We start from the raw sequence: 27,453 nt of genomic DNA on the forward strand, positions 1-27,453 counted from the left end.
AAAAAAAAAAAAAAAAAAAAAAAACTTAACCAGACAGCAACTGCAGCCAGTGGGAGGGACTCTGTGCTGGAAGTGAGAGCCCAGGGGCTCCAGTCTGTGCCCTGCCCTAGACCCACCCTGCTGGCCCTGAGTCAGCCGCTTCAGCTCTCTTGACAGCAGATCCTTGATTGTGCAGCTCCGGCATGGACTGGTATTCTTCCTGGAGATCCCTTCGAACAGACATTCCCTGACTCTTCGTTGTCTCTCTTATGTTGCATTGAACTTGGGAAAATTATGCAGGTAGATTTTGAGGCACTACAGGGGGAAGTGGGGTTGGGCAAGTAGGGCTTTCCGGAGCCCTCAGGCCACTGTGTGAAGGTAGCACCTTCTCCTGCAAGTGGGCGGCTTGGCCCACTGTGGGTTCTCACTCTTTCTCTGGGATTCTCTCAGACTCCAGGCGCTTAAGGTCAGTTCTTGCCCCCTGCCTTTCTTCAGGGGACCAGAGATCCTCTTCCACACACTAGGGTGTTTCCAACAAGAATGACCTCTGATTGTAGTCCAAGAATTTAAGTTCAGGATCTAGCGAAGACTTAGCACAGTGGGGGAGGTTATTAGTTGTATTCACTTGTAAGGAACCGGAAACCTGACCCGAACTGCCTTACGTTGATAAAGGGAATGTATGTGCTTTTTAGTGCTGGGGTAAATTTGGCTTCAACTTCACCTGTATCCAGGGTTCAGACACCGTTGCCAGGATCTAGATCTGGTTTCTCTCTATTTCTCAGCCCTTCTTCCTTCAAGCCTAGTGGTGCCTTAGGGGTGTCTTATGGGGCTTTAGGTCCTCATACTCTCAACCTACATGAAAAGACACAATCTAAGTAAAGACAGTGATTCCACACTGATCCCTAGATCTCCCATCCCACAGAGCACCATCCCTAAGCGCCTCCAACACACACACGTTCTGGATGGAGGCCCCATGGTTGGGGGCTTCTTTCTAGCATCCCAAAATGACTGCAGGAACTTCCCTCCTTATCCAGCAGGAGCCAGCATGCTTGCGCTAGCTGCTTTGCCTAGCACAGGTCCTGGAATGCATTCTGATTGGTCCAATTTGGGTCACATTCCCCGCCCCCCGCCCCCCCAACCAGTCACCGTGGCCACTGGATTGGAATGTGCTGACTGGCTTAGCCGCTGTCACAGGCTCCACCCCTGAAGGTGGGAGGGGGCAAAGTCTCGAAACAAACACACTCCACAAGGGAATCCAAAGATGTTTTACTAAAAAAGGAAGCAGAGGATGCTGGAGGCAAAACCATCAGGAATCCATTAGTAACTAACATAAGGGTTAGTAGAATGGAAGTTTATAAATGATTGATCTTTCAGTTAAATCAGGGTGATAAGGCCATCCTTCTGATAGCGTCACTTCATTGCCCCTGGGAAGTTTCATTTGGTAGCAACCGTATCCTGTCCTCCCATGCTTCCATCCACAGAGGACAGTCGTGCTGAGGACACATTTCAATGGCGACTTCTGGGCTTCCCTGGTGGCGCAGTGGTTGAGCGTCCGCCTGCCGCTGCAAGGGACACGGGTTCGTGGCCCGGTCCGGGAAGATCCCACATGCCGCGGAGCAGTTGGGCCCGTGAACCATGGCCGCTGAGCCTGCACGTCTGGAGCCTGTGCTCCGCAACGGGAGAGGCCACAGCAGTGAGATGCCCGCGTACTGCAAAAAAAAAACCCAAAAAAACAAAATGGTGACTTCCATTCTTAGGGTTTGGGGTTTACACATGGGCGTGTGCCTTGCATGTGAATATCTTCCTGTAACTACTGGGGCTTCCTTACACCCCCTCCTCTTGTCTCTGATGTTCACTGCGAGATATTACTTATTTATCTAGAGTGGGCTTCTCTCATTGTTCTGCCCTGCTTGGCTGAGGTTTAAAATTCCAGATAGAGTTCCAAATAGGGAAGGCTTTAGGGACCTGGTCCAAGCCCCCTCCAAGGTATGGATGGGAACCAGAGAGGGTCAGAGGGACCCTGGCCCAAGCCCCCCAGGCAGTGGATGGGACGAGTGAGGGTCAGGGCCTTGCTGAGTTCCTCCAGCCAGTTGAATTGCAGAGCCAAGACACTCCGCCTGGCAGCCCCTTCTCCAGGGGTGCCTCGTTACCATGGGATTCCTGAGCTGGCAGGCAGGAAGGCAGCCGAGGTGAAGGCCCAGACGACATCTGTGCCATGAATAATCACAAAATCAGTTTTCCCCAGTCAGGCCCCTCCCTGTGGCATTGCTGGCACCTCTATTGCAAGTACTTGTTGCTACAGGGCATCCCTTCCTAATTGTATTTTGCTCGGGCCAATGTTACAAATTAACTTTCCCAGCACATTCAGATGAGGCCAAGGGAGGAGGTGGTGTGAGAGCAGAGACTTGATTTTCTGCAGATAAACCACAAGGGGACCATCGGAAATGAATGCTCTGTGTGTGTGCGTGAGTCCGCAGAGACCCAGAGTGCTGTGCTGAGTGGCACTCTGTGCCAGGTCCCAATACACCCTAGAATCAGACCTGGGCCCTGCTGAGAAAGGCATTTCAGGGGTGGGCGCAGCATGTGCAAAGGCCCAGAGGCTTAAAACACACAGCCAAGTTGAGGAGCACGTGAAGCAGAGAGTAGTAGCGGAGAGACTAGTTCATGGAAAGAGACCCCACTGGTCTAGTTTGTCATGTATTCCTTCATTAAAACCTGGGCCTTCTGAAGTCCCGTAGTTTTTAAATTTAGATTTTATTTACACTACATGCATTCGTAAGGTTTATTTAAAATAACAGTTATAAGTTCCCTGCCTACCCGTTTCTAGCCACCTTCCCCAGAAGCAACGAGTGCTGTCAGATTCTCCTGTTTTCTTCTAAGATACTTTTCGAAAATACACAAACAGCAGTATTCCCCTCCCTGCTGACACGCACCCTTCTTTCTTCTGTTTTTAAAAATTAATTAATTTTAGTTAATTTTTGGTTGCATTGGGTCTTCGTTGCTGCATGTGGGCTTTCTCTAGTTGTGGCTAGCGGGGGCTACTCTTTGTTGCGGTGCGCGGGCTTCTCATTGCGGTGGCTTCTCTCGTTGCGGAGCATGGGCTCTAGGCGCGTGGGCTTCAGTAGTTGTGGCGCACGGGCTCAGTAGTTGGGGTGCACAGGCTTAGTTGCTCCGCAGCATGTGGGATCCTCCCGGACCAGGGCTCGAACCTGTGTCCCCTGCATTGGCAGCTGGATTCTTAACCACTGCACCACCAGGAAGTCCCACACCCTTCTTTCTCCGCTTCATGGACCTTGGAGGTGACTCAGCACACGATGGGCTTCTTCCTTCTTCTTGACGCTGGTGGGAGTTCCGAGGTAGCACCCCAGGCTGAGCATCTAGAGTTTAGAGACCTCTCATGCCGCCCTCGTGTTGCAGTGGAAAAGACCAGAGACCCAGAGAAAGTGGGGAGCCCCCCACCCAGGTCTCCCAGCTGTCCAGTGACTGAGATAGGACCGAAACGCTAGTCTTCTGCCCTCACATCGACACAGGGACAACCAGGCCCACTTCCCTGCCTTGGTGGTCCTCATTTGTCAGACCAGCGGTTTGGCAGAGGTGAGGGGTGCGGCTGCCGTTTTGGGTGGCCATTGCAGGCCGTCAGCTGATGTAGCACTACCTCTTATGGTGTGGCTCCAGACTTCCATCGTCACCTTCAGACGTGTGCTCTCCCCTCCCCTTCCTCTCTCCTCCTCCTTCCCACCTTTGCGGCAGCAGCCCTGTGTCCAGCCTCTGCCCCATCCCTAGCCCAGCAGCTGGTCCCTAAGACAACACGGCCCTTCCATCCAGAAGTGGCATCCCAGGTATTTTATTCTGAGCCCCAATTAAGCAGGGCAGGCTGCTGGCTGGGAACGATGCAGGGAAGTATGTTTTATGGCCTGTGAAAGAGCTCAGGTGCTATTTATAGCTCCTTAATCGGTGTTGCTAAATGGGGTCTTAATGCAAGTCCCCTGGCAACTGCACATTCTCATCACGGAGAATATCCTCCAGGCAGCCTCGCTCCCTGCATCTGGCGCCCCTCTCGGAGGAAGTGGTGCCTCCCCCGTGCTCAGCAGCTGTCAGCAGGCTGCCTGGCCCTCCTAACCTCCTCCTGACACAAGCGGGCCCTTTGCAGTCCCGCCTTTGGGGATATTTGGTCCACAGCCGTCACTTCCATCAGGAACCTGAAGTCCTTGGGCAGCTGTTTGTCTCGGGGCTGACATTCTATCCCCAACCTCCCTCCACCTCCACCCAGCCTCTCCGTCAATGCCAGGGCGGGATGAGGGACGCACATGACTCAATACGTTGGTAAACATCCACAAAATCCTTTCCATGAATACCTCATGGGTTAACAGTAGTTTCAGTTATTTAAACGGAGCAAGGTAACTATTACCGCCTTCCTCCACTCTCCCTCCCCCACCCTCCTTTACAGCTGGGGAATTCAGGCTGAGCATGGGAAAGGGAATCAACGAATGTCATTGGTCGGGCACTCTCCTGGAACTTTACACGTGCCACTTAATTCAGTCTTCACCCCAGTTGCTTTATAGAGAAGGAGCCTGTATCAGTCAGGATGGGCCGGGTCTTGCTGCAGTAATAGACAAGCCCCAAGTCACACTGACTTCAAACAGCCAAGATTTGTCTTTGCCCTTGGTGTGCGCTCATCACTAGTCCCCTGGAGGCTCTGTTCTGCGAGGTTTGTGTCCTCACTTCAGGTCCGGGGTCACTAGAAGCAGATCCTAATGGTCACTAATGGAAAAGAGAAGGCAGCAATGCCCTGACCAGCTAGCTGCTAAAGCTTCCAGGTGGAAGTGACACACAGCACTTCCACTCTTTGGCCAAGGCAAGACTTATGGCGGCACCTAACTTCGGTGAGTAGAAAGGGCAAGGTGATTTTGTGCCCGGAGGGTGAGAGCTGGAATATTTGAGAATCGTCCTAACAACCTCTACAGAAGCCGAGGGTCCCAGGGTGAAGCCGGACCCCACAGCTCCAAAGTGGCAGAGCAGGGATTCGAACCCCCTGTTGTTTCTCCCAGATATCTGTGCTCTTTTCCCATGTTTAGACATGGGCTCTCAAGGCAGACTTCCGGCTTGAATCCTACCTCCAGTACCCACCTGTCGCGTTACCCTCACTAGGCAAGCCACTCCACCTCTTAGAGCCTCATTTCTTCGTCAGATGAAGATGTTAGCACGAGACTACGTTCTGAAAATCAAAACTTCATTCCTAAGTTTGGGGCAAACTCCTTTGACAGCCAGATCAACCTGAACTGGTGTGAGGCTGTTTTGAGTCGTTTCTTATTTCACTCAGTGTGAATAGTCATAGGTTTCGCTATAGAAACATCAACGTGTGTGATTGCAGACGCTGCCCCAGACCCCTGGGATGTTAGGCAACACATGGCATATGCAACCTAATTACTAAACTCTGGAACTCAGAATTCCCAAACAGTCTGCCCCAGGGTTTTGGATAAGGGACCACAGATCTGTCTCACCTCCCTCAAGGGGTTGTAGTGAGGATGAAGGGAGATGATGTGTCAGAAGTTCTCAGCACGTGGGCTTCCCTGGTGGCGCAGTGGTTAAGAATCCGCCTGCCAATGCAGGGGACACGGATTCGAGCCCTGGTCTGGGAAGATCCCACATGCCGCGGAGCAACTAAGCCCTTGCGCCCCAACTACTGAGCCTGCGCTCTAGAGCCCGCGAGCCACAACTACTGAAGCCCGCATGCCTAGAGCCCGTGCTCCACAACAGGGAAGCCACCGCAATGAGAAGCCCGTGCACTGCAACTAGAGAAAAGCAACGAAGCACCAACGCAGCCAGAAACAGTAAATAAATAAAATAATAAATAAATAAATTTATTTTTTTAAAAAAAGAAGTTCTGAGCACAGGCCCAGCACATAGTAAGTGCACAGACATTGGTGGTGATTCTGGGTCCCTAGGTTGGACGGACGAGGCAGGAAAGAGGCCCCACAAGAGCTGAAACAAAAGCAGGAAAACAGTGGGGCTCCTCCAGTTGGCACATGATTGAAATCAGCGCATCTCCCTCGTTCCTGAGTACTGTATCCTAGTCCATAGAGGTTCTTTAGGACCTCATAGATCCTTGAATGTGTTTTGGAATGGTTCACTCTGACAGCAAATAGGATGTTTGTGCAGGTCCTCGGAAAAGACAACGTGCTTTGTAAATCTAAGGTATTGTTCTCGCACATTAAATTTAAAAGCAAAAGGCTGTGCCCTTGCCTGCCATTGGTCAAGAGTCTGAGATTTTGTCTTCTCACTCACTTCTCAGTATCTCAGAATCGTGGAATTTGCCAGAGGGTTCCAAAACCCTCTTCCGCCGAAGTCCCCAAGGCCCTACCTTAAGGTGGGAAACTGGGACCCCATCCTTCCAGCAGCTTCCCTTCTATCTGCTAAATAGACTGGGGTTGTACATAAAATTTCATCTGGCAAAGGGGTTCTCCTGCTTTGGCAAAGAGACCTGCCCTTCCTCGTCACACAGGCTGAGAACTGTTGCCATGTGTGCCCCTTAGACCTGGGTTAAGACTGCCTGGGTTGGAATCCCAGATCACTAGCTGTGTGACCTTGGCCAATTATGACCCCCCCGCCCCGTGACTCACTTTCCTCATCTGTAAAGAAAGATGTTGATGGTTGTGGGGATTAAATAAGTTAATTTATGGAAGTTCTTAAAACAGTGCCTGGGGCAGTAAACTCACTAGAAATGCTAACTGTCATTATTATTATTAATATATATGTTATTACTATCACAATGAATTTGTGGCAGAGACAGACCTGTGTCTTCTGTCTCTCACTTCAAGAATCTTATCCAACTCAAGTATTTGAAAATAAGAAATGGTGAGTGTATGGACAGATTGCAGGTGGGAATGCACAACGATGCAGCTGCTGTGGAAAGCAGTCTGGCAGGTTCCTCAAAAAATTAAGCATGGAATCGACATGACCCAGCAATTCCACTCCTAGGTGTATACCCAAGAGAAATGAAAACAGGTTCTCAAACAGGTACTTATACACTAATATTCATAGAAGCACTAATCACAATAGCCAAAAGGGGAATACACCCCAAAATGTCCCTCGGTGGCTGAAAGGATAAACAAAATGGGGTATATCGATACAGTGGAGTATTACTTAGCCATTAAAAGAAACGAAATTCTGATACATGCTACAGCACAGATGAACCTCGAAGACATGCTGAGTGAAGAAGGCCAGATACAAAGGTCATGTATTGTATGATCCCATTTCTATGGCGTATCCGGAACAGATCAGTTCCTAGAGATAGAAAGCAGATTAGCCGTTGCTGAAGGAATGGGGAGGAACTGCTGAATGGATACAGGGTTTCCTCTGTGGGTGATGAGAATGGTTTGGAGCTTGACAGAGGTGATGGTTGTCCAACATTGTGAATGCGCCAGATGCCACTGGATCACGCATTTTAAAACGGTCCCTTTTATGTTATGCAAACTTCACCCCAGTTAGAAAATGAAATTCCGTGCAAGGAAGTTGTCACCAGACTTCAATCAACAGGGCAACTGTGTGCACGCAGGAATATCCAAGGGGTGAACTTAGTGCACTCTGAGCATGGCGCGGGGGGAAGCGCCCTTCACCTCCCAGGCCCCTCAGGAAGCTGTGCGCTTCTCAAATTGCGGGTGTCTGACTTCTGTGAATCCCCAGCGCCTGGCCTGGCACACAGCGGATCCTCAAGAAATATGGGACTCCTGGTGGTAAAAAGATAGCGAATACACATTGGGTCTGCCCGCCCCTCACCCTCTATGTAGTATTGTGCCAGCAGCCCAGCCTCGATGCTTGATTTCCTCACTGCGAAATAACACGGGACGTGGTGCTGTGTCTACGCTCACTGTGCTGGCCCGGTGAGATGATGCATCTAAGCCCCCTGTGGCCGGGCCAGTCTTGGCCTAGAGGCAGGGTTCAGCAGAGGGCAGCTGCTACTTGCCTTAGGTTATTAGTATTGTTATTTCAATTGGGAAATAAGCCTTTTATTTCTGCAGCTTTATTGAGATACAGTTGACATACAACCTTGTGTAAGTTTAAGGGACAAAACGTGTTGATCTGATACACTTATCTATCACAAAATGATGGCCACCGTAGTGTCAGCCGACACCTCTGTCATCTCACATAATCACCATTTCTTATTTGTGGTGGGAACATTTAAGATCTACTCTCCCAGCAACTTGCAAGTATATAATACAGTATTAGTCGGTGATTATCACTGTTATCCAAGGTCAAGGGGATTCTCAAGCTACGTTCCTTTTGGAAACTGGTTTTGCCACATCCTGAACTAAGGGGTTTTTCTGCATTTTCTTACCTCCCACAATCAAAAAAGTTGATGTTGTCTGTCATTTTTCTCTGCTAATATGTTTTTGTCCATAAACCTCTACCATCCGCCGCCCCCTGTCCAGAGTAAAATAAGAAATAAGAAGATACCTGATTTTATGGGAAGATAGATGTTATAGGCATCTTACACCAAATACAGAAATGTTCTGGGTGTTGAGAGGTGTCTTGTGAGGAACAGACTCTGGACTGTTCTGCTCGTCTCTAAAGTGAGGGCACACGGGACCTGCGCAGAGGCGCTGTGAGGACTGGGCAGTGCTCACACAGCACCTGCCCGGGCGAACTCCGCATTTGCCGCAGAGGTGGTGGTGCCACTACCATCCCCCCGTGGGGATCTCTGCGGCGCCCTCTCCTCCAGTGTTCTCACCTCTGCACACTCACGGAGAACTGGTGGGGGGAAGGAGTGGGTGTGTCTGGTGACCGGGTGAGTGACATTTGCTCAATCTGGACTCTCAGGATCCACGCGGAGACCAAAGGGAGAAAATAGGTTTTCGTGAAGCTCTGGTTTTCGCATGCAGTTGTGGATATTATGGCTGTGGAAGGACGGGGGGCAAACTCGTGGATCCCCTGGAGTTTGTGCCTCTGTGGTTGGATCAGACCTTCTGGCAGTTCATGGGGGATGGGTTGCCCCCCGTGTGGGGTGGGCAGGTTCCGACTTCCCAGCAAGGTGGTAGATAAGCTTCACTCTGAGTAGAGGTGACACTGTCAGCCCAGGGCTGTGTCTGGGCCTAGAAATGTCAATATTTCATTTGGCCATACCAAATTAAAGTAACTCAGAAATGTCACATTAAAAAATCTGGATTCTTAGCTTTTTTGGAAAGGGCAGGGAATCTGGTAACAGGGGCCCACATTCCTGCTTGGAGCTGAGGCCAGAGCTGAGTGATGACCCCTGGCGTGTGTCTCCGGCGTCCGTGGACCCCACCCCTCTCCCCCTGCCCACTGCTTTCATCTGCTCCGCACTGGTCACTTAGGGTACCTGCCTGGCCCCTAGGCACTGGAGTTTGCAGCCTCTGGTCAAAAACCCAACCATACTTGTGATACTAGAAGTGGTTTCATTCATGCACTGATCATTAACTGTTTGAAAAGTTATTTTAAAACAAGAAATCATTTGCCTTGAGACTAGAAGTGGAAATAGAGCAGTCATTGCTAAATACACTAACGATTATCCTTTATCAGGGCTCTCGACACACTGAAAATATTTATCTGCAGACCTCGTCATTTACCACTTCTTAGTAGACACAGTTTTCCTCTTCCAGAGCTATCCCATAAACACGGGTTCCTCTTGAGTCTAACTGGATCTTGTAACTAAGGGAGGCGGGGAGCCAGGGTGAGAAAACTCAGCAGACGCCAACCAAGGATTCAGTTTACTCCTCAGTTTTCCTTAGCTTAAGAAAAACAAGCTTCTGCCACCCTCCTCTGGGCCTGTTTCTGGGCTCACACTGGGAAAGGTCAAATAAACACAATAAATCCATTAGAAGGCCTTCATATTAAACCCCTGGGGCCGGTGCTGTTTAGCAAGAGCTAACGCGATGCCCTTTCCCCGTGGAAGTTGGCCTGACCTTGGCGATTTGCTGGAAAACAAGGGTCAACGGTACCAGTTGGCCTTAGTAGTTGCAAGGAACACAGCCCCAGGGCTGCTTCGGGAACGGATGGGTGATTCTGGTGGTTGACCCTGGAGAGGAGAAGACCCCTCACGTGGTCTGCACCTGCTTCCTTCTCCTCTCCTCTCCTGAAGATTTGGTCTTCAGGCCAAATCCCAGACAGAACCAGGTGGATTGAACAACCCATTAGTAACTATCCCCATGGGCAGGGTCCTTCATCGAGGCCACCTCATGGCTTACCTGCCAGCCAGGGCTGGGCTTTGTTGGGTCAGGGGCCCCCCTCCAGTCCATTCAGGGGCCTCTAGCGCACAGACAGTGATCTAGCCCTACCACATGGGGTTGGGGTCTGGGGCATGGGGGCACTGTCACTGAGTGACAGAATCAGTAGGGCTGCATCTCCTTTGCAGGGACTGTCACCCTACCTTCCCAGGAGAGTTTGGCAACAGAATACACCCCAAACCACACTGCCTGAATTCCAGTCGCATTTTTTACTACTTAACTGTGGCTTTCGGTGAGTTACTCTGTGCCTTGGTTTCCTCAGTCTATAAATTGGCTTTCATGATAGTAACTACCTCGTCGGGTCATAGTGAAGTATAAGTACAGTAAGACATAAACTGCTTAGAACATCTGACGACACAGGACGTGCTAGGTAAGCCCTTGCCGTGACTATTCACATCATCATCATCGCCAGCAATCCAGCCAAAGAGCCCAGAACACCAAGATGGGCTTTGAAAATCTACCAGCACCCGTGAGTGTCCTCACGCTTCCGCTTCTGGTGAAAGATTGGAAGGAACGTCCCCCAAAGTAGAAGAGGCTGAGGGATAGGGCTGGATCAGGGTCCCACAGGACTGGGGTTGGACCCCAGCTCCTGGCCTGCTCAGACCTCTGGTGGGAATTATCTGTGGTTGTCGACATGCAGGCATCCCACACAGGGCGTCAGGTCCTCAGCTCACCACACCAGCTGCCTCTTTTTTTTTTGCACTTTGTCCTAAAGGACTAGCTGCTCTGAAAACAAAATAGCTGTCATTTGACGATGGCCCACATGTGCCAGGGCCTACGCCGGGTACCTATCCTCCGCCCCCCTCTCGTCCTGCCCCAGCTCCCCGTGAGGCGGGGCTTGGCCCCTGCTACAGAGGAAGCAGCTGCCCTGTGAGACCAGAACTGGCTCTACGCCTTCTCACCCCAGGCCTGTGCTTCTGCTTCCCAGTGACGCCTTCCCCGCGGCTATGCTAAGTTCTCAACAGACAAGAGCGTTACTGCCCATTAACTAGAATTTAACTGTAATTCATCTTCTAGCCAAGCTCTCATTTGAGCCAGATTAAGGCCAACTCATGACTCTTCTCATTCGCTTTTGCCCTTTCTCTTTTTTTGTTTTTAACTGATACACAGAATTGGATTAAACAGAATCATTGGTTGTAATACACTGTCATCATTTGTCCCGTGCATAGCCCTCTTTTATTCTGCTTTGCTGGTTCCTATATTTATTTCTTACTAATTTAATGCCACCATGAATCCATCGTCCAACCCAAAGACTCGAAAATTGACAACCGGGCGCTTCTGTGCCTCCATGGTCTAGCCTTGCCAGCCCCCATCCCCTCTTCCTCAAGGCAACCACTCCTCTGAATTCTGTGTTTCCTGTTCCTTGCAGACTTTTTAGACACCTATAGTATGTGTCTAAATAACGCCTTGCTTAGTTTAGTTCTCGAACTTTCGAGTTTGTCTCTTCCTTTCCCAATACCACACTGTGTTCATTCCCATGGCTTTAAGTAAGTCCTGCTCTCCAGCTGGCTATCCCAACGCTCATTTTTCTTCTTTAGAAGGGGACACACCATGAGGAATGGGGGTCCCATCCCTGAGGGCCCCAACCTTGCCCTGGATGGGATGAGTACCAACTGTCTCTGAAGGACGCTACTCCCCTCCCTGGTCTCCCTATCTTGGACGTGCTTCTTTCAGTGTCTGTAGGGGCAACCGGGTTGCTCCCATGGCTGCAGCAGCAGAGATAACTTCTAGAGGTGTTGGGATGGTCCGTGGTGCAGGGTACACGCCAGCCGGGCCCTCCCCCACTGAGGCTCTCCGCACGTGAGGGTACACGCCAGCCGGGCCCTCCCCCACTGAGGCTCTCCGCACGTGAGGGTACACGCCAGCCGGGCCCTCCCCCACTGAGGCTCTCCGCACGTGACCAGAGGCTGTCCTCGGCCAGGGCCAGGGTGTCCAGTCATTGTGCAGCTCCCTGGAGCGGGCTCCAAATTGAAAACAGTCAGATTTTCTGGGAAATTTTTCAGCTGAGTTCGGAGCATCCCTCCAGCAGACCCGCGGAGCCGGTACAGTGTGTTGCTAATTCTGTCAGCCTGCAGGAACCTTGCCGGAGGGTTCTTTAGCTGACTTAGGGCAGTAGGAAAGGGCTACTTTTAAAATTCATTCCCTGCACCAGAAGAGCTGGGCCATAGTTTGCTTTGTAGAGGTGAAGGCTCACTGCAGCTGTCTTCCCTCCCCCAGATACCCTCCCACTGGCCCAGCACCCACGATGTCCAAAGCAGAGCCACGGGGCTGGGCAGCGAGGACAAGAGCCAGTCCCTGCCTGTGGGAGCGCACAGTCTGCACTGACTTTTTTTTTTTTGACAGACTAGACTTTCTCCAACAATTGATCATTGTTTCCTCAAAGTGTCTTCTGGGAAAACTGTGAACTTTTCCCAATGTTACACAAAAGAGATTTCTTTGAATGCATCTTAGAGATATGCCTTCAGAGCCAACAGACATCCTTCTCAGCCCTCAGCAGAGATAACTCTTATTCATCCTTTAAAACTTCTCTTAGCTGCAGTCTCCTCCAGGAAGCCATCCTGGACACCCCCTGGCTGGGTTAGGTGCCCCTCTTCCTGGCTCCCTCAGCTCCCCCTACAATTCCTTCTCTTAAGCACAGACCCCTCTGTGCTTTTTTCAGTCTCCCTGTCCTGTCTGTAGCCCCGTGAGCCTCTGTGGGCCTGGCTGTCTGCTCAGGACCTGCAAAGCACGTTTGTAAGTAGAAGTCTGATGAATACATGCATGTGTGATGAGCATCACAAGTTAGACAAGACTTTATCCTCAGAGTCCCCAAAATGACATTAGAACTCTGATACCCCTCCAAACCCTTCTTGAGAGGCCTTCAATCAAAACAGTGATGTTCTTCGTGCCTTGATTTTTCCATCCGCAGAATGCACCAATCATCTTACGTGGTTCAAGTTTAATGCTGAAACAGACTGGCCTTGGCCTTGTACTAGGGTGGAGGCTGAGCTCGGAGTCCTATCCAGCACAGCTCCCTACACCCCAGCCAGGCTCTCAGAGGCTGGGCAGGTGATGGGACCCTCTTCCCTCTCCCCACTCCTTCCCAACCCAAGTACACAGAGGTTCCTCCAGCCTGCATCTGCTTGGAGGTTGAGAAGGCCCCAAACCACCCCAGGAGGGACGTCCCCAGTGCCCACCTGGAGCCATTCATTCAGCCTCAGAGCTGGGAAGGGCAACAGGTAACACCCCCCTGGCTTCAGCAGAGCCAGGCATGGCTGCAAGGTGGGCGGACAGGCAGCTACAGCCCTGCCGAGATCTCGGCCAGCGGGGCAGAGAGTACTGGTGGATGGAAGGCCCTCGGACAGGGGATTCAGGTCACCGGATCCCTCGTTCTTTTGACAATGCTGTGCCTAAAATGAGCCTCACCTGGTAAAGCTGAGGGCAGCCTTTGAGCAGCCAGCCTTGCTTTTGATATAATAGCAGATTGTAACCAGCTAGCCCCCTGGACCTGGCTCAGCACCACCTCCCCCAGGAAGCCTGCCTGGCTTGTGCCAGCAGCTTGGGAGCCACGGCCCTGGATTACCAAGACTCATCATCTAACATGTATTTCACAGGCATCCCTGGCCTTGCCATTCACTTTTTCTTGTGTGTTGAAACCTGATTTGATTGGGTGCAGTCAGAGTCCTTCCACTGCCAGGATTAAATGTGACTTCTGTTCTGTCAAGTGTCAGCTGGTACAAAGGACCCCCAGCCTTCTTGCCAAGCCACTTGCCACACTGGTAGAGGCTGAGGCCCCAAGGAGGTTGGGGAGGCCGCTCTGCTAGACGGTGGCCAAGGCCGGCCAGAGCCCAGGGCTGCCAGCTGCTGCTGAAACAGACTGGCCTTGACCTTGTACTAGGGTGAGGCCGGGTTGGGAAGAAGACGCTCTGAAGCGGCACTGAACACAGATGACCTGAATGCCAGAGGCTTCTTGTCCCCAATTCATTGTCCAGCCCCCAACCTGGTGTCCCCACAGCTACTCACCAGCCCCCCCACACCGTCCTGCCTGCCTTGCCCCCGTGTGCTTTGTCCCTGAGAATAGCTAACTGGTCAGCTGGGTGAGGAGGGAGGTGAAGAAAGGCAATGCTGATGGGCTGAGCAAAAGAGAGCAGGAAGTAATGGTCAAAGTGCGGGTGGCTGATTCAGCATCCCTGGGGTCCTGGAAGGGGCATTTAGGAGCGATGCTGCAGTCCGTGCTGTGGCCCAGGATGTGGGTAGCTGGGTGGATGGGCGTGGCCTCCAGCCCCAGGAGGCTGCGTGATGAGAGGGTCGTGCCTGTGGAGGATTCTGTCACCGGGGGGGTGGCAGGTGTGGGTTGAGAAGGGACCGGGGAGGCCAAGCCAGAGCCCTGACAAGGACCAGAAGAGGACCCGGCCAAGTGGTGTGAGCCACGGAGGAGCTGGGACTTCTCATAGCAGATGGAGGCTGCAGAGCTTCGTATGTGGCAAAGGAGCGAGGGGTCCTGTCCACCTCCTGGCCCTGAGACACCAACAGCGCCCAGGGAAGGCTGAAGGGCAGTGGTGTCCTGGGAGAGGAAGCTGGATTCAGTTAAGGCGGGAGGTGGAGGGAGCTCTCAGAAAAGAAGTTGGGTTGCAGTTTTCTGTGTGGAGTGGCACTGCCAGAGGGCACAATGGGAGCTCTGAGGGTGGGGAAGCCAAGGGCTGGGGTCAGAGGTCAGGAGGCATGGAGCTTTGTGGGTGTGGCACTTTAGAGACATGACGGCCACTGGAAGGAGGCTCTTCCAAGCATCACCATCTAATGGACCTTCATATCACTCATTCTACCTTCCTTTGCTTCTGTGGTCCATTTACTCCCCCCTTTTCCTGGAAGCTTGTGCCATCCTGTTTCTTGGATTCCTTTTGCTGGAATAACTCCTTAAGTAACTTTCAGGCTGGGTGGGTAGAGGCTCTTCTTTTAGAGCCACTGAACACATCTAAAAATGCAGCTGCTGTTCACTCCACAGCCACATAGCTCCCCTTTGCCTGGGAGCAGCGCAGAGTCTTTAGGTGAGAATATCTTGCTGTCTAGTACTGTGTCGGGGAGCTGGTGGACAGGCCAGCCCCTCGGGCACTTCCGTCTGTGCCCGTGATGCTTGCTGGAACCAAGTGCATCTGAAGATGCTGCTTTTGTCCCAGCTGTAGTCATACCCTTTTTGTTGGGGAAACAGTAAAGCTTGCTAAGAGAAACCTCCAGATTCCAGGGAATTTCTAGATGTGAGCTGAGGTCTCTGTTGGCCACGATAGAGCCAATTGGTAGAGGTATGGCGTATTTTAGAAGTGAGCAGGTAATGACACATTTGTGTAGTTAGCTAAGTGGGTTGACACTTGACAGGTGCAGACCCAGAAGGTGGGGGAGCCATGTCATTGGGGAGGAGGTGACACTTGATTTGGGTCCTGAAAGAGAAGACAGGCTTCTGACAGGCAGTACAGGGGAGGATGTTCTCGCTGAAGCGATAGCATGAGGGGAGGACACACTGAGTCTTTGGACACCAAAACCATGGTCTGCAAAAAGTGATTAGCACAGTGTCTGACTCGTAGAGTGTGTGTACTTGCCCACATGCGTGTCTTCACCTTTTTTTCCCCCAAAAACCATGTCTACTTAAGTTCAGATTTCAGGGCTGTCACCGAAAGCTTCCCCCATCGGCTGACCATTGTCTAAACTGTTCCAAAAGAATTTCACCTCTTGACCTTAAAAATGTTGATCTTCTTTTTTTTTTCAAAATATAAATGCAGGAATGGGGGTAGGGTGATGACTCGCGTCTTGGCATCTCCTCGCCATCAGCAGAGGAGACTTAAAGGGGCCCAGAGAAGAAGCTTAAGGCACAAAGTGCCTAGCTCTCCACTGTTTCATCATAGACATAGACCATCAAAACCAGATGAGCTAACACCCCCATTTTATTGACAGCAAAACAGAGTCCCTGGGCAGTTCTGTGGCTTACTGAGGGTCACGTAGGGGGTGAGTGGTAGAGAATTATGGACAATTCAGCTTCCTGGAGAACTTTGGAAATGATTGCCTTGCGATATTTTTAGCACAGAACAAGACATCCAGCCCTGGCCCCCGTAAGTCTTCATCAAGAGCAGAGCACTGTTGTCAATTAGGATGATATACTGGGACATTTTTAGGACCACAATAAGCAAAGTATTACTATTTTTTAAAGGTACCTCTTGGGCTGATGGCCTGGAATAAGACATACTGTAGAGAGAACGCCTTTGGAACAAGGAGCGTGTTGTGTCATACCGTTGTCACAAGGCATGGACGGAGGTGTTGATGCCCCCATTTTACAGATGAGAAAAATGTGCCTCTGTGAAGGTGAGCCAGCTGTCTGGCCCACTGGTGGTGGGAGCAGAAGCTGGATAGTTTTCTTTTAATAAATGTTTACTGCATTCCTTTTTCTTTTGGCCTTGCCACGCGGCATGCGGGATCTTAGTTCCCCAACCAGGAATCAAACCCGGCCCCCCTGCAGTGGAAGCATGGAGTCTTAACCACTGGACCACCAGGGAATTCCCTGGGAGCAGAAGCTGGGATTCCAAACTAGTCCCTTCCCCCCCACTTTGCCTGTTGGGACAGGTGGGAAGGTGCCTGGCTTGTGTCATATCCACACCCACCCACCAGGGAGCCAGGGCCCTCCTAACTCAGTCAGTGACTGATATTTTTTTAATATAAACTTGTTCTTGAAGTATAACATATATGCTGAAAGTGTACAAATCTCAGGTGATTAAGCCTGATGATTTTTACAAACTGACCACACTGGTGTTGCCAGAGCTCAAATCAAGGAGCAGAACGATACCCACCCCCCAATCACTGCTCCCCACTAATGTCACCACTACCCTAACTTCACCACCCTGCTATTGAACTCTATACAGATGAGGTTACACAAAATGTACTTCTTTCCCTCAAAATGATGTTTGAGTGATTCATCCATGTTTCTTTTTTGCATGTAATTGTGGTTCCTTCATTCTCACGGCTGATTAGCATTCTACTATCAGAAGAGACGCAGTTTGTGTGTGCCTTCCACTGATGGCGGAGAGTAGAATGCTTGTTTCCAGTTGGGCACGTCTCTAAGCATCCGTGTGCGTGCATTTTGGTGAGCATGTGTACACCAGGGGGAGACTGTGGGCCCTAGATTCAGTCTTAATAGATGCTCCCAGTTTTCCAAAATGCTTGTGCCAGTTTCCACGCCCACCCGAAGCCATATGAGAGTTCCAGTTGCTCCACATCCTCACCAGCACTTGCTACTGTCTTATTTTCATTTTAGCCATTCTTGTTGGCATATAGCAGGGTCACATTATGGTGTTAATTTGCATTTTTCTGATGGTTCTTGAAGTTGAGCACTTTTCCGTATATTTATTGATTATTTGGATATTCACTTTTGCAACAATGATTCCTTTTTAAGTTTATCTTTGTCGGAAAATATTTCTAAGAATGGCTTCCAGGCTGAAAGATGCTGTGTTTCTCTTCCCACCTGGGTGATCATTTCTAAACCTTGACACTTGGCAGTTCTAAAGCCAAAGGGAGTTAGAAAGAGGAGTTGGGGGATGGCCTAGGCCACACGGGGCATCCTTGGAGCTCTGGAAGTTACTTTCTCTGTGCGCTTTGGGGTTACTGTGAAGTCATCAGTTAAAGTTCCCTCAGAAATTAGGAGAGTTTTTTTTTTTAACAATTGCAAGATCTTTTTTTTTTAATTAATTAATTTATTTGTTTATTTTGGCTGCATTGGGTCTTCGTTGCGGTGCGTGGACTTCTCATGGCGGTGGCTCCTCTTGTTGCACTGGCTCTAGGCGCGCGGGCTTCAGTAGTTGTGGCACATGGGCTCAGTAGTTGTGTCTCGCGGGCTCTAGAGCGCAGGCTCAGTAGTTGTGGCACATGGGCTTAGTTGCTCCGCGGCATGTGGGATCTTCCCAGACCAGGAATCATACCCGTGTCCCCTGCATTGGCAGGCGGATTCTTAACCACTGTGCCACCAGGGAAGCCCCGGGAGAGATGGTTTATATTTCACATTTAGAGCTAAAGGTGTGCTCTGAACTCCGGCCCCTCCCCCCTCCCTCACTTCCTTTGGAGTTTAGGCTCTGGAGTGATTTCAGTGACTGCAGAGGAATGAATAGAAACACAGCTCTTTCCTTCTCTTCAGCACCTAACTGGGCAGGGAACACACAGGGAATTGAGTTTGCTGACCAGGCTTGGCATTTTGGACATTGAGGACCTAGTATGTGCCTAGAGCTTTAAAGTGATTACAGAAGTTCTTCAGCCCTGGCAATGATTCTCAAACATTAACAGCTCAAAATTTTCCCGATGCAGAATGCGAGCCCATCTTCCAACATTCAGAGAAGGAACTGCTGGCGTCCTAGCAGACCCCACCTCATTAACAGCCCTGCCCAAGCTCATCCTCACAAAGGGTGACCAAACAAATGCCTGGATGGGGACGAGATAGCTAGAAGTGCTGAATGTCGGACACCTACTATGTGCTGGTTACTGTGCCAAGTGCTTTCTACTTTCTAACTCGTTTAACCCTCACCACAAGCCTCCTGTCAATTAAGACCTGCCCTGTTCTCAGGGGGTTTACAGGAGAGCGGGAACTCAAGACAGCAACCTTGTCAGGTAAGAGCAATTTATTTCAATAGCTTGAAACAGCTGTAGAAGACACGCCCCCAAAGAAGCAAGTCAATTTGTTCATTTAACAGATGGTTTCTGGGCCATTCCCCTGTGACAGGCCCAGGCTGGAGATTGTTGGTCCATTTTACAAGGGAAGAAACAAGCGCTCAGAGTACCTTCACAAAGGCACAGACTTGCAGTTGGCAGAGCTGGAGCTGGAAATCAGGGACTCCAGATTTCTGAAGATCCCTGGGATGTGCCAGAGGAGAGGGGTCTGATGGCCGTGAAGAAAGGGAAAGTGGCTGACCGGGTCCACGAAGAAATGGGCGCGCATGAGAGCAGAAAAGGCATCTTGGTGGCAGGGCGGCCCATTTAGGTGGGTGCAGAGCTCACGGCAGGAGAGGTGGGCACCGGTGAACTGGAAAGCGGTCGGAGCCAGAGTAAGAGCCTATGGACTGTGTGAGCCTGGGAGACAGGTGACCCTCTCCTTCGCTTTGTACCTTAAAGCGATCTTCCATTATTGCATGGTGTTTAAGGGAGGCACCGTGATGCTCCACCTGTAGGCTTTTGGGCTGTGTGACTCTGGACAAGCCCCTTCACCTCTGAGCCTCAGTTTCCTTTTCTCTGAAGTAGGCATCTCTAAATGAGATACAGTATGTCCCCTACATACGAACCTTCAAGTTGCAAACTTTCAAAGATGCGAACATTCATTCGCATGTCCGGTCACGTAAGTTAGTCCACGTGTCTGGCGTACACTGTCACGTGCGTGCATCCTCTACAAGTGGTTGTGCTTTTGTGTACTTTACCGTACAGTACTGTATGGAGTAGAGTAGTACAGTATCTTTATTTCAAGCCCAGGATGTCCGGAAGCAGGCGTAAAAGTGGCAGTTGTAGCTGGTACTGCTGGTACTGCTAAGAAGTGCCAAGCGATAACGATGGAAACAAAAGTGAAAATAACCGAGAGCGTGGAGTGAGGCAAAAAGATGGTTAGACGTTGCTCTTTCTTAGAACATGAATTGTTCAACCGTCGGCACGATTCTAAAGGACAAGTGCAAGATCGTGGAGCATGTGAAGTCCGCTCTGATATTGAAGAAGTGTGGGAAAGTGATGGAGGAGATGAAAAACTTCTCAGCGCGCGGACGCAGCAGCAGAATCAGAGTTGCGTCCCGCTCAGCTTAATGCTGATTCAAGAGAAAGCTAAAAGCTTTTATGAAGACTTGAAGAAGAAACGCGGCGAAGAATCAGAGGGTGCGCCTTTTAATGCCAGCCTTGGCTGGTTTTATCGGTTCAAGGCTAGAGACAACCTTCACAAGGTAAAAGTAAGCGGCAAGGCAGCGAGTGCAGATATGGTAGCTGCCCAGGAATTTCTTGAATTCTCTTCGTCCCAGAGAAAGGACCGAGAGAGACAAGAGGAAGAAGAAGTAACTGAAGAACCGAAGAGATTCACCATGCAGAAAAATGGCAGGGGATTTTCTTTATTTCAGGAGGCACTGTTAGTCTCTGAGGCACAGGACCCGAATGTAGAAAGGTACACGAAGGTTGCAGCACCCGTTCAGAATGCAATCCAGCGCTACTGTGTCATCTATGACAAGAAAAAAAGAGCTACTAGCCAGACATCACTGGATCGTTTTTTCAAGAGGGTAGATAGAATTGAATCCAGCGAGGAACCAGAACCTGTGCCATCAACATCAGGCGTGAGTGAAATTGCAGCTTGCCCTCCGTCTCCAATGGCTGACGATCCTTCATCTCTACCATCTCCCACCTCCTCTCCCTCCTCCAGTCAGTAACTCTCCTTGCCTGTTCGCTCGATGCCAGCCCCTGGATGCCAGCTGTTGTACTGGACTACTGTACTTTTCAGGGTACTGGACTGTAAGGTTTAAAATGTTTGCTTATTTATTTTTTCTTTTTTATGTATTATTTGTGTGAAAAATATTATAAACCTATTACAGTACAGTACTATATAGCTGATTGTGCTAGTTGGGTACCTAGGCTGACTTTGTTGGACTTACGAACAAACTGGACTTATGAACACACTCTTGGAGCAGGACTTGTTCATATGTAGGGGACTTAACTGTAAACCTAACGTAGCAAAGGGACAGAACAGATGCTCGATGAATGTGGTTAAATATAAGACAGTTTCCAGTTTCCAGCTGCCTGGGTCTAACTCCCAGCTTTGCCATTTACCAGCTGTGTCTCCTTGGGCAAGTGACTTACCCACTCTGTGTTTCTGTTTCTTCCTCCTTAAAATGGGGATAATAATAATAGTTCCTAACCTAAGAGGTAATTTTTTTTTACTGTATTACCTTTTTATTTTTATATTTTTTACATCTTTATTGGAATATAATTGCTTTACAATGTTGTGTTAGTTTCTGCTATACAAAAAAGTGAATCAGCTATATATATACAAATATCCCCATATCCCCTCCCTCTTGAGCCTCCCTTCTACCCTCCCTATCCCACCCCTCTAGATCATCACAAGGCATCGAGCTGATCTCCCTGTGCTATGCAGCAGCTTCCCACTAGCTATCTGTTTTACATTTGGTAGTGTATATATGTCAACGTTAATCTCCTACTTCGTCCCAGCTTCCCTTGCCCCCCCCACCGTGTCCTCAAGTCCATTCTCTACGTCTGCATCTTTATTCCTGCCCTGCCACTAGGTTCACCCGTACCGTTCTTTTAGATTCCATATATATGCGTTAGCATACGGTACTTGTTTTTCTCTTTCTGACTTACTTCACGCTGTATGACAGACTCTAGGTCCATCCACCCCTAAGAGGTAACTGTGATATGAGTTTGATACATACATTCACGTGAGTTGGTACAGATAAAGAGCTTAGCACAGCACCTGGCCACATAATATGCCTTCAATAAACAGTAGCTACAATTATATTTCATCTCTCATGTTGCTTGGTAAATAAGTAACAATTGGTCATTAAATAAGGCTTTTAAAGGTTTTTTTCTCCCCAACGTCCAGTGGCACAGGCGGCAAGCATTGGTGCTATAGGAGCTAAAAGGAGATCATGGGAACTTGCGGTGGGCAGGTCAGGATGTTAAGGAGTTCTTTTAGATCCATATATATGCGTTAGCATACGGTACTTGTTTTTCTCTTTCTGACTTACTTCACGCTGTATGACAGACTCTAGGTCCATCCACCCCTAAGAGGTAACTGTGATATGAGTTTGATACATACATTCACGTGAGTTGGTACAGATAAAGAGCTTAGCACAGCACCTGGCCACATAATATGCCTTCAATAAACAGTAGCTACAATTATATTTCATCTCTCATGTTGCTTGGTAAATAAGTAGCAATTGGTCATTAAATAAGGCTTTTAAAGGTTTTTTTCTCCCCAACGTCCAGTGGCACAGGCGGCAAGCATTGGTGCTATAGGAGCTAAAAGGAGATCATGGGAACTTGCGGTGGGCAGGTCAGGATGTTAAGGATGGGAAGATTCGGGTGGGGAGGCAGGGAAAGGGGTTCACAGAGGCATAATTTGGGGGACTGTGCAAAGCTTGGATGAGAACCGGGTGGGAGACAGTGAGAGGAGAGCTGGGTGCAGGGGCATTGCTAGGGGAGAGATGGGGACACCTCGAGGGGGGTGTCTGTTGGCCTAGGCATGGTGACCATGTGACCGCAAGACTCAGGGTGAGTAATCTGCTTTCTTTCTTTTTTTTTTTTTTTTAACATCTTTATTGGGGTATAATTGCTTTACAATGGTGTGTTAGTTTCTGCTTTATAACAAAGTGAATCAGTTATACATATACATATGTTCCCATATGTCTGTAATCTGCTTTCTAGGCCTGGGAAAGAGGGGGTGCCCAGGCCTCCCTAGCTAACTTCAAGGGTTTGTATGAGGATCAAAAGAGGATACGGAGGTGGGAGTGTTTAAAACCACCAACGCTCCACGAGGATATGCAGCCTCACCCCACATGAAGGAGGGCTGGGTACGCTCTTGTGCATGGCTTCCAACGCACCAGCCAAGTCTGGGTTTGATTTTAATGACTCTCCTCATTAACTCTGCATCTCCAGTAAATGAAAATTCCTATAAAACACACTCTCAACAACCTTCCCATTCCTTCCATTCCCTTGTGATATTATTCCTCTCACAACTCTTGTGTTAGTGTTTACCACTTACAGTTTTATTGTATCTTAGCACGTTATAGAATGCTTTTAAAACATCACCTGTTCTGTTGACAAAAAAACAAGTGCTGAGATGCAGCATCAGGCCTCTAGCATGTTCCTGTGGGTTGGGGGAAACTAGGGCTGCAGAAGCCACATGAAACAGCATGCAACCACCACCCTCTTCATTCCAGACCCAGCTGATCAGCACCATTCCTCTCCCTCCAGACCTCCCAGCCTGTCCTGTCTTATGCCTCCATGCTTTTACCTGTTCTCTCTGCCTAGAACACCCTCCCCAACCTCACATCACATAAAACTCCTATTCACCCTTCAAAACCCCTTTCCAGTATCCTCTCTTGGAAGCTTTCAAGCGACTCTTCCATATAGGAACTGCTCAGTTTCTGTCCTTGTGCATTTAAGAATTATTGCACATGTTACACTCTGCTACAATTATTCACATATTTAAACTTCCAGACCTCGAGCCTTCCTTCACACCCAGGGCTGCCATTGGCCTTGGCTTAGTTATCTCTGTATCCCCTCGGTCCAATTAGAGAGCCTGGAAGAGAATAAGAGCTTCACAAGTATGTCTGCAATAAACCTAACTAAACCTCGGTCCTATGTCCAGAGGTTCCATGGCTTATGAATTCTAATTCATGAATTTTTTCTAGAACTGGACATTTGAAGAAAATGCATTCCTCCACTCACCATCAAAAGAGGCTAGAGGAAAGTTTGAGGGTTCAAGGCCATTTCAAACAGCCCCCGCCACCTCACCTGTTTCTAAGAGGAAGCCCCCTGCAGACCCACCCTAGGTCAGCATCTCTCGTTTTATCACGACCTGCAGTGAAAAGTATTTTTTACATTGAGACATGCTGAACACTTATATCAGAGACAGAGCTTTCGTGGAGCAGTATTCACCCCTTGCTGTGGCATTGCTCTCTGTTTCTTCTTTCTTTTCTTTTCTTTCCTTTTCTTTCTTTTTTTTTCTTTAATCACTGGTCACCACCTAATGAATTGATTCCATGTGTCTTTAGTCGGGTTGGTTGCATCCCACAATGTGAAAGACACTGCTCTAAGCCTTCAGCTACTATAACCAGAGAAGGCTTCTCTGAGGAACCTGGGGCCCTGAAGGGCAGCTCAGAAGCAGGCGGGCAGGGGGTGAGCAGGGGCTGGGTAAGGGTGAGAGGTGTAGGGACAGCTCTGGTGAGACTTAACTCTCTTCCCTCTCGTTGTAGCCGAGCCCCTGCCGTTGACGGACCTGTGCCGGAGATGCATCCGCCTGGCCCTGGGCCGCCAGCGCCTACAGGACATCGGCTCCCTGCCCCTGCCTCAATCTCTCAAAAACTATCTGCAGTACCAGTGAGCCGGGGATGGAGGGGCGGCGGAGGGCACCCACAGACCCAGGCCTGTCGCTTCACGGTCACACTGTACATCAGGAGGAAGTCTCCCTCCTCACCCTGGTTCCCCAGGACATTCACTTCTTTGAAAGGCCAGGACATCTTCCCAACTTTGAAAATGAAATGTCTGTTGCCAACAGTATTTGCCGCCTTGAAGCAGCCCTCCCAAGTCAGACACCTCCTTGGAAGCCGGAAAGAGCCCGAAGCCTGCGCTGGGTGGAGATCCTGCCCGCTGAGCAGGACAGCAGCCAGGCAGCCACCGGCATTGATCCGAGAGCCTGTTTCCTTATTCAAGAGAATGAATAAAACATTGGGGCAGGACACTTTCTGCTGTGTGCCCCGCTGCAGACAGGGCCAGGGGAAAATTGGCCAGCTCTGGGAGAACATTGCCTTCTAAATAATGCATGGTGAAAGCAGCTTGATGCCCTTGCCCCTCTGGGTCCCCACCCTTCCCAGGGCAGTAGGATTGTCATGACACTTTAGGACCTTGTGCCCCTTTGAGAGACCGTTACCTAGGGATGCCCAGCTGCGGAATTGGCAAGTGGACAAAGCAGTGTTGAGACACCTCCCAGCTTACCTCTCTGAACGTTGTTTACTTCCCCTCTCACTCGCCGTCCTTCCCCACCCGGACCCCCAGTCTCTGGATGCCCAGGGCACCTCTATTCAGGGAAGCTGAGTCTGACAGATTCACCCCAGGGAATGAGTGTATCCTTTATTATTATTGTTTTAAGTAGCGATGCCTTTTAAAAGAGTGTGGTGAGGGCAGTACTTAGTCCAAAGGTGCTAATGGGGGAATTGGAGGCCTTGTGACACCCACGGGGGGGTGATGTCCACGGGCTGGGGAGCCTTCCTGGGGGGCTGAGGGTCTCCAGGCAACCGTCCATTCAGGATACAGCCTGGCTGCCACAAAGCTTTATTTGAGCGAATTATTTTTTCACTTGAGGAGACTTGTACGAGTTTGTTTCTGTTTCACGTGTGTCTGTGTGTGTGTGTGTGTGTGTGTGTGTGTGTGTGTGTGTGTGTGTGTGTGTGTGATGTGCTGTTTATTTATCAGCTTGGGGCCATGGGGGCAGCTTTGTAACTGGAAGGGTGGATGTGAGGCATCTTCTCCACCCGCCCCAGCCTGTCCTCCCCCCGGGAACAATGCTGCTGCCGCCGCTGCCACCACCAGGCATCTCTCGCGTTTCCAACACTCTCTGCCCAGACTGATTTTTAACTGGAAATTGTCACAGCAGCAGGACACCAGAGCCCCAGATGGCACTGCCCCCTGCCACTTTAATGTGAATTCGACGAATGAAGAGCGTTTCTAATAAAGTTTGTTATTCAGTCCTTCAGTTTATTCAGTGCTCTTTGGGAAGGGACTGGGAGGGTGTCTTCTATCAACCTGGCTGCCAAACCTTCAGAAGGCAGGACTGTGCATCCCTCCCTAGGCACTTCCCGTCTCTTCTGTCCGGTTGTCCCCATGTAATCCCAGACTCTAGTCATTTTACAAAGGCCTGCCCCGGCGGAGAGAATGGGCCTGGGGCCTGGGGCCTGGAGCCATATAATGCTAGCTTCCATGGTGGAAAAACAGGCCAAATTATTGATGCCAGGGCCACGATGTCCACAGGGTGGCTCTGTAGGGGGCAGAGGGTCAAGCAGGGTAAACCCTAAGGGCCAACAAAGTGACCCAGAGGTGGGGCTGGATGCGACTTTGGAAGTGCATGGTGTCACCAAGAAGCGGTGCAAGTTGCTGAAGGGTGAGCGTGTGAGGTCAGGAGCCAGTTCAGGCTGGGGTCTGGGTCAGGACTAGTGCAGTACTCACTCAGTAGTACTGGCCACCGACACACACTGTGCCAACCTCTGAGGACCCAGAGCTCGAGGAGATCTATCCCATCCCCAGTGGAGACATTTACAGCACAGCCTAGTAAAGTGAGAGGGAGCTCATGAAGGGGCTGGGCAAGATAGGGCCTGAAGGGAGGGCTTCCTGGAGGAAGAAGCACTCTTCACACCTGCTTTTTAAGGGAAGACAACCTTGGTGAGAACAGACCAAAAGAACCAGACATGCTGCACCTGCCCCCAGGGGCTGTGTCCTCCACCACCACTCTGACTTCTGACTGGGCTCAGCCTCAGGCAGGTTTGGGCTGTAGAAGGGCAGCTTCCTGCATAGGCTCGGGCTCAGGGTCAGGAGGCCTGGGTTTGAGTCCCAGCTTTATATATGCTGTGACCTTGGATAAGTCACCTCCTCCTCCACACGGTGTAGGGGCTGAACCAGGTGGCCAGTGGATGAGGACCCTCCCTCTCCCAACTCATAGGGTCCCCGTTTCAGCACCAGCTTTCCAGCTTGGCTGCATCCACCTTGCTTATGCAATTGCCTCCCCCGAGCAGTGCCCTCCTGGTCCTTACTCCACCCTCCTCCAGGAAGCCCTCCCTAACCACCCACCAAACTCTGCCCGCTCTCAGAGCCAGATCCATGCCTCCTGGGCTGATGACACCTCTCCTGGCACCCAGGACCCTCACCCAAACACTTGGAACAGAGCCCCTCTCTGCCCTGTGGCCTCATCTGCTCAGTAGGCTGTGAGCCTTGGGACAGTAGGACCTGTGCCATTATTCCCACACAGCCCTGGGGCCAGACACATAGACTCAGAGAAGGCCTGGCGGTGGTGAGGAATGAGAAGATACCCCCTTTATAGCTGGGGTGCCCATGAAACCTGCAAGGAAAATCCTGGGGGCAGAGAGGAGTTCCTGCTGGATCCTCTGGGACACCACGCCTCTGACTCCCTGGCCATTCCACGGGTATTGTTGGGCATTTACATGCACCCAGCGCGGCCTGGGGACAAGAGGGAGATGTGGCCCTGCCCTTCTGGAGCTCACGTTCTGAGGGGGAGACTATGACGCAGAAGAAAAGCAACTGTGAGGGGCTTCCCTGGTGGCGCAGTGGTTGAGAGTCCGCCTGCCGATGCAGGGGACGCGGGTTCGTGCCCCGGTCCGGGAAGATCCCACACGCCGCGGAACAGCTGGGCCCGTGAGCCATGGCGGCTGAGCCTGCGCGTCCGGAGCCTGTGCTCTGCAACGGGAGAGGCCGCAGCAGTGAGAGGCCCGCGTACTGGAAAAAAAAAAAAAAAAAGCAACTG

The 27,453-nt window shown here is 50.5% G+C and overlaps 1 protein-coding gene across 1 annotated transcript in view; it reads left to right on the forward strand.

The window, feature by feature from the left end:
* The window catches only part of SPSB4 (splA/ryanodine receptor domain and SOCS box containing 4), a 65,670-nt gene extending 40,001 nt beyond the window's left edge, over nt 1-25,669 (forward strand). The window contains exon 2 of the mRNA XM_024769107.1: nt 24,179-25,669. Within this exon, the coding sequence (XP_024624875.1) occupies nt 24,179-24,306 (128 nt within the window). The 3' untranslated portion in view covers nt 24,307-25,669. The remainder of the gene's footprint in view (nt 1-24,178) is intronic.
* Nucleotides 25,670-27,453: the final 1,784 nt, after the last annotated feature.

The sequence above is a fragment of the Neophocaena asiaeorientalis genome, unplaced genomic scaffold, assembly GCF_003031525.2.
Source record: "Neophocaena asiaeorientalis asiaeorientalis breed wild unplaced genomic scaffold, Neophocaena_asiaeorientalis_V1.1 scaffold118, whole genome shotgun sequence".
Taxonomy (NCBI): Eukaryota; Metazoa; Chordata; class Mammalia; order Artiodactyla; family Phocoenidae; genus Neophocaena; species Neophocaena asiaeorientalis.